The sequence below is a fragment of the Pecten maximus genome, chromosome 11 (assembly GCF_902652985.1).
Source record: "Pecten maximus chromosome 11, xPecMax1.1, whole genome shotgun sequence".
In the NCBI taxonomy this organism is placed as follows: Eukaryota; Metazoa; Mollusca; class Bivalvia; order Pectinida; family Pectinidae; genus Pecten; species Pecten maximus.
Window position 1 is genome coordinate 38,358,793 of NC_047025.1, and position 20,773 is coordinate 38,379,565.

Genomic DNA, 20,773 nt, shown 5'->3' on the forward strand with positions numbered 1-20,773 from the left:
TGCTTTTTGTTATTTTTTTTTGATGATATGTGCATCATCCGTTCATCTTCTTCACACAGATGATTATTGATGGATGTCCTTTTGGCCAAGTAAGTTAACATGACAAAAAAAAACTTTGGTTGAATAGTCAATAATGCATTTATGTTTTAATATCAAATCATGCATACATGTAACATAGTAATAAAGATAACCCATAATTAACAGTGAATCATTCATTTGTATAGTGAATCATACAGAAGTAAACTAACTAGCATCCATGTACCCATACCGGGTAATACAATGTACCCATACCGGGTAATACATTGTACACATACCGGGTAATACAATATACACTACCCGGTAATACATTGTACACATACCGGGTAATATAATGTACACATACCGGGTAATACATTGTACACATACCGGATAATACATTGTACACATACCGGGTAATACAATATACACTACCGGGTAATACAATGTACCCATACCAGATAATACATTGTACACATACCGGGTAATATAATGTACTCATACAGGGTAATACAATGTACACTTACTGGGTAATACAATGTACCCATACCAGGTAATACAATGTACCCATACCAGGTAATACATTGTACACATACCGGGTAATACAATGTACACATACCGGGTAATATAATGTACACATACCGGGTAATACGATGTACACTTACTGGGTAATACAATGTACACATACCGGGTAATACGGTGTACACATACCGGGTAATACATTGTACACATACCAGGTAATACAATGTACACATACCAGGTAATACATTGTACACATACCGGGTAATACAATGTACTCATACAGGGTAATACAATGTACCCATACCGGGTAATACATTGTACACATACCGGGTAATACAATGTACACATACCGGGTAATACGACACGATATACACATACCAGGTAATACAATGTACACATATCGGGTAATGCAATGTACCCATACAGGGTAATACCCTACCGGGTAATACGATATACACATACCGGGTAATATAATGTACTCATACAGGGTAATACGATGTACACTTACTGGGTAATACAATGTACACATACCAGGTAATACGATGTACACATACCGGGTAATATAATGTACTCATACAGGGTAATACGATGTACACTTACTGGGTAATACAATGTACACATACCAGGTAATACGATGTACACATACTGGGTAATATAATGTACTCATACAGGGTATTACAATATACACTTACTGGGTAATACAATGTACACATACCAGGTAATACATTGTACACATACCAGGTAATACAATGTACCCATACAGGGTAATATGATGTACCCATACCAGGTAAAACATTGTACACATACCGGGTAATACGATGTACACATACCGGGTAATACGATATACACATACTGGGTAATACAATGTATACATACCAGGTAATACAATGTACACATACCGGGTAATATGATGTACACATACCAGGTAATACAATGTACCCATACAGGGTAATACAATGTACCCATACAGGGTAATACAATGTACCCATACAGGGTAATACAATGTACACATACCGGGTAATACGATATGATATACACATACCAGGTAATACAATGTACACATACCAGGTAATACAATATACACATACCAGGTAATACAATGTACACTACCGGGAAATACAATGTACCCATACAGGGTAATACGATGTACATATACTAGATAATATGTTGCACACATACCAGGTAATACAATTTCCATGTACAGTACTTAGAAACACAATGTACATAAATCAGGTAATATGATTTACACCTGCAATGGAGCTAGTACATTAGAACAATGCATATTTTAACTTTTTGTTTTTTTAACTATTTGAGTGTCATTTAACACTACATGTAATAGGAACATACCAAGAGTAATTTCTAGGTACATATAGAGTCAATATGAAGGATGGAAGATATGGATAGTGTACCACTGGGTGTAGACTTCAGGGTCAGTAAATACAGTAGTCAACTGAGAGGTATGAAAGATAGTGTTATTATTAGGTGTAGATTCTTTTGGTCAGGACTTCAGCTTTGCCTGAGCTTTGCCTGGGTTCTGACCCCCACAAAATCTATACCCAGGTGTAAGATGTCCATATCACTCTAAACCAATTGACCTATTTCTATTGTGTTCAATAGGTCATCATATAATCAAGGACTTATTTGGAAGAAGATAGAAAATTGTTAAGCCATAGGTATAGGTACATGTATACCTGAAATTTAAACAAGAACACCACATACTATATACTGTTATGCCACTTGACTTGCTGTTAAACAAAGTGTTACATTCGAATCTTACCATGTAATATATATTCTAGTCAAACCATTAAAACTGCAACATCAAACTGAAAAAAAGCCCTGTACTTTACTTTCCTAGAGAAGTGCTCCTATTCGATCTTACCTGTGAAGATTGTCCATCTGGCCTCAAATAGGAGTATACTAACAATCTATAAAATGTCTAGCCATACCTCTAAAGGGTACCTATATGTAGTCAAACAAGACAGTATGATACTCCACCTTCCCAAGACACTTAGGTACCATATACAGGAACACCTTCATGGCAAGTTTATGTAGTAAATGTTTCTAATTTCTGTGTAGTATCAGTTGCAGACAATGGCATTGTCATCTTAGGCACTATAGATTGGGACATAATCATGAATTATAATTTGATTATGTTGAATCCACACAATAATATCGGAAAAAACGAATATGCCTCCATATGTAAATCCTGTATTACAGTATATATATGTGTGTAGCAATAGGAGGTATACCGTAGTTCTATCACTATATGGAGTAACAAATTTTCAAATCCATTTGCAGGGTGTAACATTAGAGATTAATACCTGCTGATTCACATATATCCATCACCCCTTCCGATCACTACAGCACCTGACAATTTCAGAAATGATTGCTATTCAACAATTCAAGGCTAATGTAGAATAAACTTTTAAAGTGCACATACCATCCTTTACATTAAGTTTCATATACATGAATACATTGATAATTCACCATCAATAAATAATAAATAACACTATGACACATCTGCAAACACTAGTGTACCCAGGTATTAAACAACAGCACATACATATTGTATACTTATTCAGGATTATATATATATGTAACAGTTAATTATCTTAAATTAAAACATACTTTATGCTGAAAAGGTTATTTGTCTCAAGTTCATACAATTTAAAAAAGAACGACATGTATGTAATTATGTCTTGTTCTGTTTTGTCAGTATGATCATTACTGTATAACCTAAACTACAAAATGTAATAGTTTTATCTTAATATGTATTTAACTCAAAATCTGAGGAATACCTGGTACTTTCAAAACCATAATGGATCTATTTGTTGGATTGATTACAATGTAACTATAATCTAGTGTTGTTTCTATGAAACTGAACTGAACACATGGCATGGCAATAAATCATACCTGCCCTGATTACAGTTTCTGTATGCTATAACTGTGCACCAATTCATTATTACCCTAATCTGTTAAAATATTATACAAATTGAGTACCAGTACACCGAAGTGTTTACAGTATATACTGCAATGTCTATATGTATCTGTGAAGATGGTCTATACACAGATAAATATAACGTTAGACAAAAGACAAACGTTGTGTACCATGAATCCCCATAAAATTGAAGGTAAACTGGTGGATTGTTAAAGGGAATAATAACAGGTATATTTCCATCTTAGATGTACTGGGATCATGCTTAGTAGCTCAGTATGGAAGTTTCAAATAACATGATAAAGGTTTGTAGGAATCAGGTAAATAAATGTTTGTAGGAATAAGGTAAAGAGTTGTAAAAATATAGAAAAGGGGTTCATAATACTGACAATAATTTTCCTCGGTTACCTGATAACAATTTTGGTACATTTCTTTGAGTACAGGCTACAATGTTATATATATGGCACTACAAGGTACTAGTCTGAGAAAGCTGTATCTGATAGGATCTGTAGGAAATTGAGGTAAAATTTGACTAATCAAAGTGGCAGAGAAGAACTGGACTTTATACAGGTTCAAGCCATTTCTCTCAGCTTAAATGGTAGATTCAAATGCATTTAGTCATGAAAATGATTTCGTAAATTTCAAAATATCTTATTTTTATAATGTTATCATGGTTAATCACATTAAGATTAAAATATCTTGAAATGCTTAGAAACTTTTTACTGGCATTCATTACATTGGCTTGTCAATACATTTAGATTACACAACTTATGCTCAACAGTGTGAACTACATCGAAGATCTTGCAGCAAACCCAGTTTTGAGCCCCTCTGGCCATGGACGGATGACTTATCACAGATCTGCAGACTAAAAGTCACAATAATATTCAGTTGTCCTACCGCGGCAACACACGTCTTGGCTGTGATTGCTGCTTTTGTTGAGATCTTGCTGTTGATAATTCTGATTCTGTTTCATCATCTTCATCCTCCGTTTCCTCTTCTTCGTCATCATCATCTTCGTCATCATCGTCGTCATCATCATCATCAAGATCCATTACCTATATATCAATATACAGGATAAGTTGAATATTTCAAAAGAACACATTTTGTACTTTAAATCTGTGAAGCTTAGGACCAAAGAGGACATTTTCCAGTATATGTTCGGAGCTATTAAAAGAATATTTTGGGCCATTATATATATATTTTTTTTTTAAATTAAAGAATTCAGATAATGTTAAGGCCTTTTCAGTTTCATTCACCAGGTACATGAACATTATCTCATTGACTCTTTCAACAGGACAATGGAGAACAAATTTGACCTTTTCACCTATAGATATTAAGATCATATATGACATTTAACCATGCAGATCCTGATAACACTTTTTCCAAGTCATATGTCTTCATGCATGTGTGTACTACAACTTTCAGAAAATGACAATATCAGTGTTGCATATTTAAACTTAAATTTTACAAAAACAAAAGAAAAAAGAAAAAAGGAGTAAATTCCTGCCCTCTGTAGCTTAAGTCAGAATTGAAAGTTACAGAGTACATGTACATCCAAATCCACCATAATTGTAAACAAACATTATTCAACAATAGTAGGACATCAATCCATTAAACAAACATTATTTAACAATAGTAGGACACCAATCCATTAAATTTAACAACAGTAGGACACCAATCCATTAAACAAACATTTAACAATAGTAGGACATCAATCCATTAAATTTAACTATAGTAGGACATCAATCCATTAAATTTAACAACAGTAGGACATCAATCCATTAAACAAACATTTAACAATAGTAGGACATCAATCCATTAAATTTAACAATAGTAGGACATCAATCCATTAAATTTAGCAATAGTAGGACACCAATCCATTAAACAAACATTATTTAACAATAGTAGGACATCAATCCATTAAATTTAACAATAGCAGGACATCAATCCATTAAATCTAACAATTGTAGGACATAAATCCATTAAACAAACATTATTTAACAATAGTAGGACATCAATCCATTAAATTTAACAATAGTAGGACTCCAATCCATTAAATTTAACAACAGTAGGACATCAATCCATTAAATTTAACAACAGTAGGACATCAATCCATTAAACAAACATTATTTAACAATTGTAGGACATCAATCCATGAAACAAACATTATTTAACAATAGTAGGACATCAATCCATTAAATTTAACAACAGTAGGAAACCAATCCATTAAACAAACATTATGTAACAATAGTAGGACACTAATCCATTAAATTTAACAATAGTAGGACACCAATCCATTAAATTTAACAATAGTAGGACATCAATCCATAAAATTTAACAATTGTAGGACACCAATCCATTAAATTTAACAATAGTAGGACATCAATCCATTAAATTTAACAACAGTAGGACATCAATCCATTAAATTTAACAATAGTAGGACATCAATCCATTAAATTTAACAACAGTAGGACATCAATCCAATAAACAAACATTATTCAACAATAGTAGGACGCCAATCCATTAAACAAACATTATTAAACAACAGTAGGACACCAATCCATAAATTTAACAACAGTAGGACATCAATTCATTAAATTTAACAACAGTAGGACATCAATCCATTAAACAAACATTATTCAACAACAGTAGGACACCAATCCATTAAACAAACATTATTAAACAATAGTAGGACACCAATCCATTAAATTTAACAACAGTAGGACATCAATTCATTAAATTTAACAATTGTAGGACATCAATCCAATAAACAAACATTATTTAACAACAGTAGGACACCAATCCATCAAATTTAACAACAGCAGGACACCAATCCATCAAATTTAACAACAGTAGGACACCAATCATTAAATTTAACAATAGTAGGACACCAATCCATTAAATTTAACAATAGTAGGACATCAATCCATTAAATTTAACAACAGTAGGACATCAATCCAATAAACAAACATTATTCAACAATAGTAGGACACTAATCCATTAAATTTAACAACAGTAGGACATCAATTCATTAAATTTAACAATTGTAGGACATCAATCCAATAAACAAACATTATTTAACAACAGTAGGACACCAATCCATCAAATTTAACAACAGTAGGACACCAATCCATCAAATTTAACAACAGTAGGACACCAATCATTAAATTTAACAATAGTAGGACACCAATCCATTAAACAAACATTATTTAACAATAGTAGGACACCAATCCATTAAAGTGTCTATTAACTAAGATTTTTATGCTGGATTGATTGAAATATTAATATCCATAACATCAAATGGTTTTAAGATTATTTTCTTCAATTGTTCTTTAATTTCAATTATTTACCGGTATTCGTGTTCGGGACTGTGATCCTACGGGGGGTTTGGTTGGCGTGGATTGAGAACTTGTAGGTGCTGATAGTTGTCGGTTCATTTTGGTGGGTGTCGTCTGCTTGGAGTTTGTGTTGGTGTTGAGAGAAGAATAAGATGAAGATCTGACCATATTCATCCTGGCTGCAGAGTTAGGAGGGGTGAGCTTGGAGCGGAATTCCTATAAAAAAAAAAATTCTTTACATGCATTTTTTGCAAATCTGAAACATTGATGAAATTCATAACCACACAAAGTACAAAGAAACTATCAAAAAGCTGAAGCATTGACTGCTGAAAATGTCTGGTATTACCTGTCAAATTTGTTTTTACTGTGCCCTATTTAACGTAGGAATGACTTTCTTTTTTTTTTTTTACACACAAACATTTAATTCCCCAGAACATGTAAACATTGGAAGGCTGCCAAGGTTGGGGCCTTGGGGTCAGTCTTCAAAATATAAACAATGTCCCCGCACAGGGGGGCTCTCACTCGCCACACAACTGACACATGATACACATCTCATTTTCTCACACTTAAATTACCACATGACAATAACACAGACTATTCCAATAAATTATAACTAGTAGAAGTTTTTCTAAAAAATATATACTTATTTTTTAATACAATCAACTTTAATTGTTATTGAACTAAATTTGAATAAAATATATTGTAGTATTGTAGGAATGACTTACATCTATGTCCTCCTCCACGTCGACAGAGGATATGTTCTGGTAGCACTGTGTGTACACCTCTAGGGCCTTGGCATGGAACATCATCTCTATGTTCACAAAGTCACTCAACATTTTCTAAAACAAAAATACAAATTTCTGGTGAAAAACTAGTTAACTCAACAACTAGTAGAAATTAATTGAACAGCTAGTGAAAATCAATTGAATATCTGGAAGAAATTAATTGAATAGCTAGTGAAAATTAATTGAATATCTGGCTAGAATTTAATTGAACAGCTAGTGAAAATAAATTTAATATCTGGTTGAAATTAACTGAACAGTGAGTACAAATTCAATGAACAAATAGTAACAACTAATTGAATTAGTAAAAAATTAAATCTTTGATACATGTTATAGCATAGGACTTGTACAGGTTTTATAAATATCTTAATTATAAACAATGAAAATTACATCTGATAATGTACAGCACCCTATAGTACTCCAATATAATACTCTCTGAATATAAACTTCTTATAATCCATGTACATTTTATATTCAAATGAATAAATCTTATTTCAAATAGATAAAACAGAATTAACAGGCTTGTAATCTTTCTGTCATCATCCATGTCATTAAAATTAGCATTTTCAACACTTACCTTTATATCTTTTAGTTTTTCCAACTCGAACTTGTCAACCTGTTGATGGAGGTTCTTTGATGTGCGTGACGCCTCCACACTGGCCTTCTGTAGCTCTGTCTCTGCCTGTGAGATCTGAGATCGGTCTCCTGGATTCTTCTGTCGAAGCATGTCTAGTTTTCTTTTCTGTTTCGATTCTTTATCCTGAGCTGTAAATGCTGATTTGAGGTCATTTTTTGCTTGTTTGCACTTAATTCCATAGTTACTTAAAGGTTGTACAACTTTGGCATCTAGTCTTGTAACCTGAAAAATATTTCAACAAGCCTTGATATATTGGTATTTGTTCTTAGTTGATGATAAGATTGCAACAGAATTCCTTCAGGTTAGGTACCAGTACAGCAGGGATACCACTTTGAGTTATTTTTGTTATGACTGGGGTATCCTATATAATATATCAGTACAGCATCTCTAGGGATACCACTTTGAGTTATTTTTGTTATGACTGGGGTATCCTATATTATATATCAGTACAGCATCTCTAGGGATACCACTTTGAGTTATTTTTGTTATGACTGGGGTATCCTATATTATATATCAGTACAGCATCTCTAGGGATACCACTTTGAGTTATTTTTGTTATGACTGGGGTATCCTATATTATATATCAGTACAGCATCTCCAGGGATTCCACTTTGAGTTATTTTTGTGATGATTGGGGTATCCTATATAATATATCAGTACAGCATCTCTAGGGATACCACTTTGAGTTATTTTTGTTATGACTGGGGTATCCTACATTTATTTATATATCAGAAATAGCAACAAAAAAAGGTTACATCGATAAAGTGCTAGTAACTTTTAATGCATGTCTAGAGCTTGGTTTTACTTGCATGTTATTGGTTTTACTTGCAAGTTATTATTCAGTTACTGAAACTGTAAAACAATTGAATTATGTAAAATATACCATCAGATGTGCTTGTGTAGGGAAGGTGTTAATAAATATTTTCCGATTTTGAGCCTGAAGGTTATTTTTTTTCAAATCGGCACTTTTACTACATATACCTCTGCTTGTCTATAATCTTGAATAGCTGATAGGTTTGTTGCAAATTCTGTAAGACATCTAAGCATTGATGGGTTATGGGAATCAGCCTCAGAATAGGTTGTTATGTCCTTAGCCAACTGATCTCCTGAAATAAAGAAAAGGTAAATATATATATCTTTGTTGCAGTATTTAGCCTGTTCCAATGGATGCACGTATGAGCAAAATATCACCAATGGTGATTCATTTCTCCCTAGTTGTACCAGATTATGGCTCAGTTGGCTGTTGAATGTTTACATTTGTATACATTTATACAATTTAATGCAGATACATATATATTTTTTATAGTTCAAATAAGAGAAACACTTTGTGTATTGTTATATCTATCGAAAGATTCCATTTTAACATTATGCCTAACAAAGTCAAAATTCCAAGATGACAATGCTGCTGTAAAAGGAACCATCGTATGGCCTTGGTATCAAGTGAATAAACATTTTGATGATCATGATCAGTTCATCCTCGATGGAACTTCCCACCATCCTGATCATGAGCTACTTTATACTTTCCATGAAGATAACCATTACTATGAATGACTGTACTTTTCCCTTCTTTCCCATTTGATAACAGGTGGAACCTACAAATTAAGTCTAAGAAAGATCTTAGAAATTTCTAAAATATCTATCAATAAAAAATTGTCAAAATCCAAGATGGCCACCTGTCAATCTTTTTGTTTTCCAATCAGATTCAAAATTAAATGGGGACAATAGGGATCAAGGGGAACCTACAAATAATGTTTGAAAAACATGCCTCCAGTACTTCCCTGAAGAAATATTGATTACAAGGCTTGTTGACAGATGGACGACAGACCACCTATACCTAATGTGATTTGAATAGTCCACCATCTGATAAAGATGGACTAAAATATAACCTCAGTGATTATGTGCTGCAGTTACAAGCACTTTTCCTTTACATGTAAAACTTCCTCTGTCACAAGTTACCTTTATCTCTTAGTCGTGCTGTTTTTCTTGTTATAGAAGACATGGTGTCGCATAGTTGTCCAAAATGTTTTTCCACCAAGGACACACGATCTTGTATGAATTTAGACTGAGTTTCACTGAAACGAAAAGTAAATGATTAAAGTATGGAATAAAAATATCTGAAAGAGATGCAAAGGTACCAATTTACTTTATCAAATGGTATATTTTTTGTGTATGGAGGCCTTTTTTGTAACACTTAACCTATGTTTTTAATCACATTTAGCAGTCATTAATTAACTAATCATTATATTATGTGTATGTATTGCAGGTAGCAGTCATCCTTTGATTGTATGGATATAAAGCCAAAGGAAGGTGTTGATTCTCATTTATTAACAGTCGAGGGTCTATATGGACGAAATAAAACACCTAGATAGGACTAAATGGGTATTCTGAGGTAAATAAATATCTCATTTATCCATATATGTAAGGTAGGTGTTATGTCACACCTGATTTTATTATGTATTTGTACCAAATTCTTAGCGACACCAAACGGTGTCATATAATTTCACATTTTCATATACAGAGGAGCCCACTTATTTGCATATCGCTTATTTGAACAAGAGGCCCAGAGGGCCTGTATCGCTCACCTGGTTTCATGAGATATGAAACAAGAATGATGCTTAAGTATATTTGTTGCTGGTATTGCTATGTCAATATATATCATAAGCATTTTATATGGGTACATGTACATTGGTTTTATTTTAATACTAAAAATGCCAAAAGGTACATTAATCCATGAAATGAAATTGACTTTTGGCGCGACCCCATAGGGATATATATGCTACCACACAAATGTGAGTGATATCCATTGCTTAGTTTCAGAGAAGATTTTGTTTAGACCAATTGGCCCCTTTTGGCCCTGCCCTCTGCCCCCTGGGAGTCAGCTCCTTCCTTTATACAATTTTGAATCCCTACCCCAATAGGATGCTAATAGTCAAATATGAGCTGTTTCAGAGAAGTTGTTCATATCAATTTAGCCAAATTGACACCTTTTGGCCGAGCCCCTCAGCCTCCAGGGGGTCGGCCCCATCATTTGTACAATTTTGAATCCTTAACCAAAGTGAATGCTACCAGTCAAATATTAAAGATATCCATTGCTTATTTTCAGAGAAAAAGTTGTTTATATCAATTTTGCCAAAATAACCCCTTTTGGCCCCGCCTCTTAGGTCCCCTGGGGTCAGCCCTGTCATTTGTACAATTTTGAATCCCTACCCTAGGGGGTTGCTACCTGGCAAATATGAGTGATATCCATTGCTTAGTTTCAGAGAAGAAGTCGTTAATATCAATATAGCTTTATTGACCCATTTTTGCCCCGCCTCTCAGGCCCCTAGGGAGTCAGCACCACCATTTGTACAATTTTGAATCCCCACCCCATAGTGATTGCTTCCAGGCAAAAAGGAGCAATATCCTTTGCTCGGTTTCAGAGAAGAAGTCGTTTATATCAATAAAGCCAAATTGACCCCTCTTGGCCCCGCCCCTCAGGCCCCCCGGGGTCAGCCACACCATTTGTACAATTTTGAATCCCCACCCCATAGTGTTGCTACCAGGCAAATATGAGCAATATCGTTTGTTCGGTTTCAGAGAAGAAGTTGTTTATATCAATATAGCCCAAATGACCACATTTGGCCCCGCCCTTCCGGCCCCTGGAGGTTAGCCCCATCATTTGTACAATTTTGAATCCCCACCCCAAAGTGATGCTACTGACAAATATGAGTGATATCCTTTGCTCGGTTCCAGAGAAGAAGTCGTTTATATCAATATGGTAGCTATATTGACACATTTTTGCCTCGCCCCTCAGGCCCCTAGGGGGTCAGCACCACCATTTGTACAATTTTGAATCCCCACCCCAAAGTTATGCTACCAGGCAAATATGATTGATATCCTTTGCTCGGTTCCAGAGAAGAAGTCGTTTATATCAATATGGTAGCTATATTGACCCATTTTTGCCTCGCCCCTCAGGCCCCTAGGGGGTCAGCACCACCATTTGTACAATTTTGAATCCTCACCCAATAGTGATGCTTCCAGACAAATAGGAGCAATATCCTTTGCTCGGTTCCAGAGAAGAAGTCGTTTATATCAATATGGCCAAATTGACACCTTTTGGCCCCGCCCCTCAGGCCCCTGGGGGTCAGCACCACCATTTGTACAATTTTGAATCCCCACCCCATAGTGATACTTCCAGACAAATAGGAGCAATATCCTTTGCTCGGTTTCAGAGAAGAAGTCGTTTATATCAATATAGCCAAATTGACCCCTTTTGGCCCCGCACCTCAGGCCCCTGGGGGGTCAGCCCCATCATTTGTACAATTTTGAGTCCCCTACCCATAGGGATGCTTCTGACCAAATTTGGTCAAATTCTGATCAGTGGTTATGAAGAAGAAGTCAATTGTTGACGGACGGACGGACGACGGACGACGGACGACAGACGACGGACGACAGACGACGGACGGACGACGGACGACGGACGCCACGGTATGGCATAAGCTCACCTTGGTCCTTCGGACCAGGTGAGCTAATAACCCGCTTATTTGCATAAAATTCTCAGGTCCCGATTTTCTTCTTCTTTATCTTTGTATTTTAATCCCGTGTATTTGCATCGACTAAAACATTGACTCCCGCTTATATGCATATAAAAATTCCAAAAAATAGAAAATTTTAATTGATTTTAGGGTATTTTTGTGATTTTCCCGTAATAAAAGTTTTATGAAATGGGTTTTAACTTACATATTGATTTGACACGATGTACAACGTTATCTAATCATTGGTTCACACTTCGTCATTACAGGTTACGTTCGATGCATCGATATTGACATTTAGTTATTATCCAGACCATATCATGATCAGTAGCATAATTTGTGCAAAAGAATTACTGAATGAAATATTTATATGCCTCATCTTTTGATGAAATTTGTTTATTTATTATAGCATCGATCCAAACCTGTGTTCTGTGCACTTGAACACTCGTTGAGGCAGGTTGCGATCGCCATGATTGTTTACTATATGCGCGTTGCATTGTGGGGGCATATGTGTAATGAACGACAACTCTTTTTGAGTGTGCGCCATTTTCCAAAACAAACCCAATCAACTATACACATGTCACGATCATTTAAGACAGTCTATTGCTTCAGCAGTTCATCATCTATGATCAAACGACTAATACACTCATAGCAGGAACACAACGCATCTCGAGACGATAATGAATGTTAATTGAAATGATGACATTGTACATCGTAGTGCCGACCCACGCGTGTATGACCGATATCGGACCCAGAGTGACAAATAGTAAACAATGAAGTGTATGCAAATATTTTTATTTGTACATTTACGAAGAATAACAACCCATGTATTTCGTATTTACTCTTATATTTTAAAGCGACTATTCGGGGAAGAAATAGGTCAAAGTTGAAAAAACGGCAAATCCATAAAGAAAATACTCTCTTATGAAAAATTCTTATTGAAGTTTTGGCGATATATAACCCCTAGAATTAAAAAATAATAATTTTCTGGGGAATCCTCTCACTGTCGAATGACGAGATAAAATGCAAATTTCCCGCTTTGGGCGCATGCGCAAGAATCTAGGTTAGTAGAACGTAAACATATATCGGCAGAAACATGGCTTCCGAAGCCAAGAGATGTCGGCCTAGAATTGAAACGAGTTCGGCAACAAAGCGACGTAAACAGAAATGGTCACAGGACAACCCGGTTATATGACTGGGGAAACAACACACTAGTTGGAAGACATTCAATGAAGAAAATAGTTTCTCTACAAACGAGCATGCAGCACGGATTCTTCTGGATAAGTGGTAAGCCCGGCCCGTAGCCTGCGTAGGGTCAGTTCTATTCTATTGCCGCACATTTTATATCGTTATCAGAATGTAACTCGTAAATGTCCTTAATTTTGTTGACAAACAATGCATAAAGTATGTTGCTTGCGTGTAATGGTTATTAGTTTCAAGCAACATAAATGTAAATGATGTGTAGAATGAAGAGATAGACACATTCCACCTCCGTTTTATGGGGCCCCGTAAGGGGTAATTTATACGGCTTTTTTATTGTTCGCATATCACAGCTATAGGCTATATTTATACCACTATTATTTTAATTATGAAAAATTATAAATTGATGTACGACTGATGATTAATTTCAGACCTATCAAGCTTACTGTTTTCTTTATTAAATACAAAATGGTATATGTGTAAAGTTCAGTGGGACTTTCCTGACAACTATCATATTACATGTAGGCATATAGGCCTATATGTTTCAGATGTTTGCAAATAATATTGGTGTATGGCTTCAAATACAAGTGCTGTTCTGTTCCATTCTTTGTAATGTGGTAACAATTACGATTTGTGGGAAAAGATTATCATTATAACTTAGCATGCAGTACAAAATTATTTTTATATTTTTCAAGTGCACTTCAGTGACACAAAAAGTTCATGCAGGTGAAGACATCCCCACACCAGCTGGAACTTCTATGCCCGCCGCCCGGACCGCCATCACATGTGTGCACCCCTACACCAGTAACATCTACGCCTACACATGCCCATAAAGAACCTATAGCTATAGATAGACCTCCGATGTCTCAGATATAGAGTAAGTTCTTGGATCTAACTATGTTGGATTTATAACCCCTCAAAATATACATTGATGTATCTCCGTGTTGAAGTAAACTGTAGCAGGTCACACATAAATGACATTGTAATTCCATAAATGTTTTTACTATTTTGTTTTTTACAACATATTTTACATATTTTAACTGTTAGACCCAGCACCATACTGTTTGGTAGGGTGAGCAGTCAAACATACTAAATTTATATTCTGTAATTATAAACATGCTCTGCTACTGCATGTCATGAATAAATAATACACCATTTCGGGCATATCTATTTGTTTTTAAAAGAATTGTGTAATTTTTCATAATTTTAATATTTCAGAGCTCAGTCATCACACTCGTCTGATTTATCTTGTGTGGAAGCATTACAATCAGACTCCGAGAGTAACATTAATGTCAGCTTGCTTTCCCATTACCAACAGAAGGCTAAAGAGGATGACACCTCATTTATTGAGTAAGTATGTTGTGTTATTTTTTATGGTGTGTTCTTGACTTCTTGTTGCTATAATAATACATTTACTTGTATATAGTAGTAAAGAGGTATCGGTACGCCCAATTTCCCTGCAGGACATTATGTTCTGTCACCTGTCATCCTGCACACAGTCTGTAAATGGATGACCTTGCTGTCAATGTCATTCAAGGTCACAAAGGTCTAACATCCTCAATTGTAAACTAAAAGGACATTTTTGTCAATAACCAAGAAACATATAATTAAAACTGTAATATGCTGCTGTGGAGGAGTACTGGTGCGGCATCCGACGTCTGTCCTGCTGTCTTTCTGTCTGGCCATCCGGTGTCCACGTTTTACTTAAAACAACTTTTACTCAATGACCAAGAGGCACAGGGACTTGATATTAGGCCTGTAGCATGCTGGTGTAAAAGGCTACCAAGTTTGTTCAAAATGAATGACATTCATTCTATGTAATTTGGGTTAAATAGGCTTAATCTTAAAATACAATGGTTTCTCACTAGCAGAAACTCTGAAACCTAGTTGTATGCTGGAAGTTAATTGATATTGATAATCCTAGCCTACTGTGATTTTGATAAAGCGGTAATCTTCATAGTATCTTCAGAAATAACCGAGATAACTTCAAAGTTGCTGTATAGCCAAGTGAGCGATACAGGTTCATTGGGCCTCTTGTTTAAATGAATTACATTGTACATTGTCTTTTACTTTCCAGTATACCTCAGACACATCAACCTGAACACTTGCCAATGGCTGAAGATCCCATAGAAATGGAAGAGGTTGATGTTGATGATGAGCTTACAGAGGATGAAGGAGACATTGTGGAAACAGACACTCAAAAGGATAGTGTTGAAGAAAGGAAATCAATATGCTTCCAAAGTGCCTTGTTGTAACTCACGTCAGTTCAAATACCCACAACTTGTCAAAGAAAAGCATGTGGTGCAAATATCATTGTCCAGTGCAGATATGTTGGATGTGCAGTACAGTTGAAATGAATTGGAGGAGCAGCATTTGGTACTAGTCCTGGATCCTCTGGATCTTGTGGATCCTCTGGTTCACCTGCATTTTCGCAAAGGTCAAAAACTAGGCCTGGCTGACGATACACTAGCTGAAGAACTAAATTTATCAGTGGCTTTAGGTCCATCCTTCTGATTATATCCTAACACATAAAACAATTATTATAGAACAAATCCATGTGGGTGGGTGTACTGTAGTATTCTAATGTATAACAATAACTGTTTTTCCTTATTTTTGGTTTTGGAGTTGATAAATTATAATGCACTTATATAACTTTTTCCCTCAAATTTCATCCCAAATTTTTCTACTAAGGTTTTATTTAAGGTATGTATGCGTTTTGTGATAATTGTTTGTGGAAGTAAGTATGGTGTAAATGTGGTGTTCAATTTCAGAGCATGTAGGAGGTAGGTGTTCACTTAATGGTGTATTGCAGGTGTTTACATTTCAGTACTAGTGTGTGTTTGAGAGTGTTCACTTGACAGTATGTGCAGGTGTTCTTTCAACATTGTGTATAGGAAGTGTTCAATTATCAGTTTGCAGGAAGTGTTCACTAATCAGTGTGTATAGGAAGTGTTCACTATCAGTGTGTGTAGGAAGTGTTCACTTATCAGTGTGTGTAGGAAGTGTTCAATTATCAGTGTGTGTAGGAATTGTTCACTATCAGTTTGTAGGAAGTGTTCACTTATCAGTGTGTGTAGGAAGTGTTCACTATCAGTGTGTGTAGGAAGTGTTCACTATCAGTGTGTGTAGAAAGTGTTCAATTATCAGTGTGTGTAGGAAGTGTTCAATTATCAGTGTGTGTAGGAATTGTTCACTTATCAGTGTGTGTAGGAAGTGTTCACTTATCAGTGTGTGTAGGAAGTGTTCACTATCAGTATGTGTAGGAAGTGTTCACTATTAGTTCGTAGGAAGTGTTCAATTATCAGTGTGTATACGAAGTGTTCACTTGTGAGAATGTGTTTGAGGTGCACGTGTGTACTAACACTGTGTGTAGCTGTTATTAACTTATAATAACACTGTGTTCATAGATGGTTCATTCTGATAAATGTGCTAATCAAGTGTCTAGTTGCATTACAAAAAATGGAGTGCATATTTTTTCAATATTCTGTGATCTAAAATTAAATACCCCCATGTGTAATGTAAATACCAACTTAGAGAAACAGGTCTTATAACCATACCATTCACTTGTTGAGGTTGTTCGGCTAAAACTTAGGTGTTCATACACATATGGGAAGTATGTTTGATGTGTGAGAGGGTCTGTGCATTTTTGGTAAAATTTAACATTTTCAGTGAGAAATAGTATAAATTGTCTCCTGAATGCTTTGGTAAATTGTCTACTGTTCTTTTTGTCTGTGTACATGCCAAAGAAATATCAAAATAAAAAAGATATGAAAAGAACTAATACGGTACTTTGTAATTGATTATCAACTAGTCAAAATAATTTGAATGATGAAGTAAATTGTGGATAACATTCATAAAACAGTAAAGTGGCATACAAAAAGTCACACTACTAATATTACAAAAATATGATTATTAGCTTTGTATGATAGGAGCGCAAGGTTCATGTAGATCCCTTCTCCTTTGCTGTTGCAATGTCAATACCCTGGCCCGATCCTCCTGCTGCAGCATAGCAACTGTACCACGTGCACCCCTTGGCCCCCTTCCTCTACCTCGCCCTCTCTCCATCCTTGGACTGCTGTCTCCCCCGAGACCCCTTCCTCGACCCCTTGGCCGTCCACAGGTTCCTCCCCTCCTCCTTGATCCCCTCCCCCTCCTTGGGGATGTATGGACTTGTGCATATTCATAATCTATCTGATGAGAAAGCAAGAAATTATTGTAAGAGCAAAACTGAAGGAAAAAGTTTACAATGCAATGCAACAGAAAAGTTCACTGATGAATTTTATATTGCTATGAATATCGAAGACAAAATATCAATATACTTGTACATATATTTGTATACATGTACATACTAATTCATGTATATATGTGTAACAATAGAAAACTAAAGAAACTTGCATGTTCAGCAACCAAAAGTAGGTATTCTCATACACTTCAGTTAACAAGATCACATAAGCCTGGTATGAAAGTACAATGTATGATTAGTCTATAGCTACATTTTGTATATACGTATGCTCCATTTGGTATATTGATTATGTTTGGTGATCAATGACAGCAGCATTCCTTTACATGGTAATGATGGGGGTAAGACTTTGGTATCAAAAGAATTCTTCAAGTGCAAAATTTAAATAATGTTATACATACAGCAGTACTATGCAAACTATTACAACTTTCCATGGGGGAACTCATTATTCAAAATTAAACATAATTGAAATGTATTCAACATATAGAGACAAATAAAATAACAATATAAAATGGCATATTTTGAGGGTTTTTTTTTCATAAAGAATCAATAGATCTTTAAATATACAAATAGATTAGCTTTATTAATTGATAATAGTAAATTGAGCTGTCCAAAATTGGAAACTCCGTCCTAAACAGAGAGCTCGAGGGTTGAATTGGCAATTCATTACATGAAGTTCTTCAAACTGATGAGAAAACAAAACACATATCGTCATGGAAGTAAGAATCGTGGAGCTAAGAGGCTTTGTCAATAGCCGTTATGTGCATGTATACATGTATAACATATTTGTAATTGAAACGTTTCCCGAAGCTTCACTTCTGTCGAGAAATACATGTACTGTAGGTCTACATGCATATGATATTTGATTGTTTAAATTACTGTAAGCATTCACCTCATCTACTCATATCCTGTTAAATCAATAACACTATGTCTTGATTGCTTTTCTAATATATATATATATATATATGCCTACACAACTATTGATTTAGCGTAAATGAATTGATCGCGATATCACCGGTGACGATGACATAAATTAGATTACCCCACATTGGGCCCCATCTCTGCATCGGATGCCGATTCACACCGATTTCAGTTTTTATTGTTGTTATTGCATGTTTTAAGTCATATGAAAACAATCTTTAGGTATAAATCCCACACATGCATCATATATGACATGTTCATTAAGTATTTACGTACCGTGTTACTGCTTTGACTGCTTGATGAATCGGACATCTCTAAAAATTCACGTGTTTCTGTTGATGTTTTCTCACTGCCTCGTTTTCGAAATACCACGTGACTTATAAAAATAGATATATGTTATATTAGGACAGGTCTTTTCCCGAATTAAAGTGGTCAAAACTGGACAATGCAAGCAGAACTTGACCATCGCATTGCTGTGATAGAACTTTTGGAAGACCAGATAATGCATCTAGACTAAGTTTGTTTCCCCGAATAGTCGCTTTAAATAATGTTTTTTTTTTTAAATATCTTTTTAATGCAAATAATGTAAACAATCATATATACTGATATAGCGCCCATTTTGAGTACCTACCTGACGATCTACATGTGTATAAGAGGGGCCAAAACCCAACTCCACCTATACGAATACTCGGGTTATTTGCATATTTTGTCATGGAAAAAGAGCTATGCAAATAAGCGGGTTGCTCTGTACTAGTGGCCTCTGGCCCTACACCAGACATGGATGATCATCTACTACCTATATATCATATACAAATATATCCTGGGGTAAATAAATATCTCATTTATCCATATATGTAAGGTACATGTAGGTGTTATGTCACACCCGATTTTATTGTATTTGCACCAAATTCTTAGCGACACCAAACGATATCGGATAATTCCACATTTTCATATAGTATTGGGCTCTGGCCCTACATGTACACCAGACATGGTGTCAGGGCCAGAGGAAACTCGGGCTAAATTGTTAAATGTAATTTAGCTGTTTAATATTAATCAAAATACTAACTTAGACAATTTGACAGTCTGTGTCGTGTAAATTCCCCTTGGGCAGTTAGAGGTTAAGTGGCGCCCTTCATAACTTTCTCGTCATGTAACTCTAACATTGTTGGAGTAAATGTGTGTGGTCAGATTTGTCTATATTGTAATGTAGCCAAATCTAGATACAGAAGTCAGGTTTGCCGGTTCTCCCTGACCTGTTATTAGAACGGTGTTGAAGATGAGGTAACAAGCACCAGGTAATTAATTTACTGTAAGAACTTCAAACGCAAGTGAATACAAGTGCATCATCTTCTATATGATAGATCTACTGTAACAACCGCGCAAACTGTCAAACTTGAAACAGGACAAGTCAAGTCACGAATGTCTCAAAAAATAGCCAGGCAAACAAATATGAAAATCGTGTTGGTCACAGTAATATGTTTGTTTTAACAGTAACAAAGCGACGATATTATATTTACCTAGCTCTCATCTCGGCACCGGTACGACTCATTATCATCAAATCCTGCAACAATTGCTGTTCCCAAACATTACAACTTCGAATTCCTAGCTGAGAAATTTATTACCTTCTTCACAGGAGAGCTCAGAGCTCTGATAACGCCCTACATCCGGATCA

General features: G+C 35.4%; 1 protein-coding gene and 2 long non-coding RNA genes across 3 annotated transcripts; 1 reads left to right on the top strand and 2 right to left on the bottom strand.

Annotated features, from left to right (window-relative positions):
• Window positions 1-119: 119 nt before the first annotated feature.
• Window positions 120-20,736, bottom strand: LOC117337761 (protein FAM92A-like). Its single transcript, XM_033898873.1, has 7 exons — window positions 20,619-20,736; window positions 10,186-10,301; window positions 9,211-9,335; window positions 8,170-8,451; window positions 7,536-7,649; window positions 6,823-7,026; window positions 120-4,527 (listed from the first exon to the last, which is right to left on the bottom strand). The coding sequence occupies exons 1-7, from the start codon at window positions 20,654-20,656 to the stop codon at window positions 4,366-4,368; spliced, it is 1,041 nt and encodes a 346-aa protein (XP_033754764.1). The 5' UTR covers window positions 20,657-20,736; the 3' UTR covers window positions 120-4,365.
• Window positions 13,609-16,941, top strand: LOC117337764. Its single transcript, XR_004534902.1, has 4 exons — window positions 13,609-14,027; window positions 14,636-14,817; window positions 15,159-15,290; window positions 16,018-16,941. It is a non-coding gene; the product is annotated as an uncharacterized LOC117337764 (long non-coding RNA).
• On the bottom strand, window positions 17,719-19,643 carry LOC117337765. Its single transcript, XR_004534903.1, has 2 exons — window positions 19,378-19,643; window positions 17,719-18,131 (listed from the first exon to the last, which is right to left on the bottom strand). It is a non-coding gene; the product is annotated as an uncharacterized LOC117337765 (long non-coding RNA).
• Window positions 20,737-20,773: the final 37 nt, after the last annotated feature.

What these genes read in the sequence shown, in the direction of transcription:
- LOC117337761 (XM_033898873.1), bottom strand. Translation starts at nt 20,656, where the DNA reads ATGATAATGAGTCGTACCGGTGCCGAGATGAGAGCTAG. An exon ending in GGTGCCGAGATGAGAGCTAG is followed by an intron (nt 10,302 to 20,618) that starts GTAAATATAATA and finishes TTTTCGTTTCAG; the next exon opens with TGAAACTCAGTCTAAATTCA. An exon ending in AAGATTATAGACAAGCAGAG is followed by an intron (nt 8,452 to 9,210) that starts GTATATGTAGTA and finishes AATATTTTTCAG; the next exon opens with GTTACAAGACTAGATGCCAA.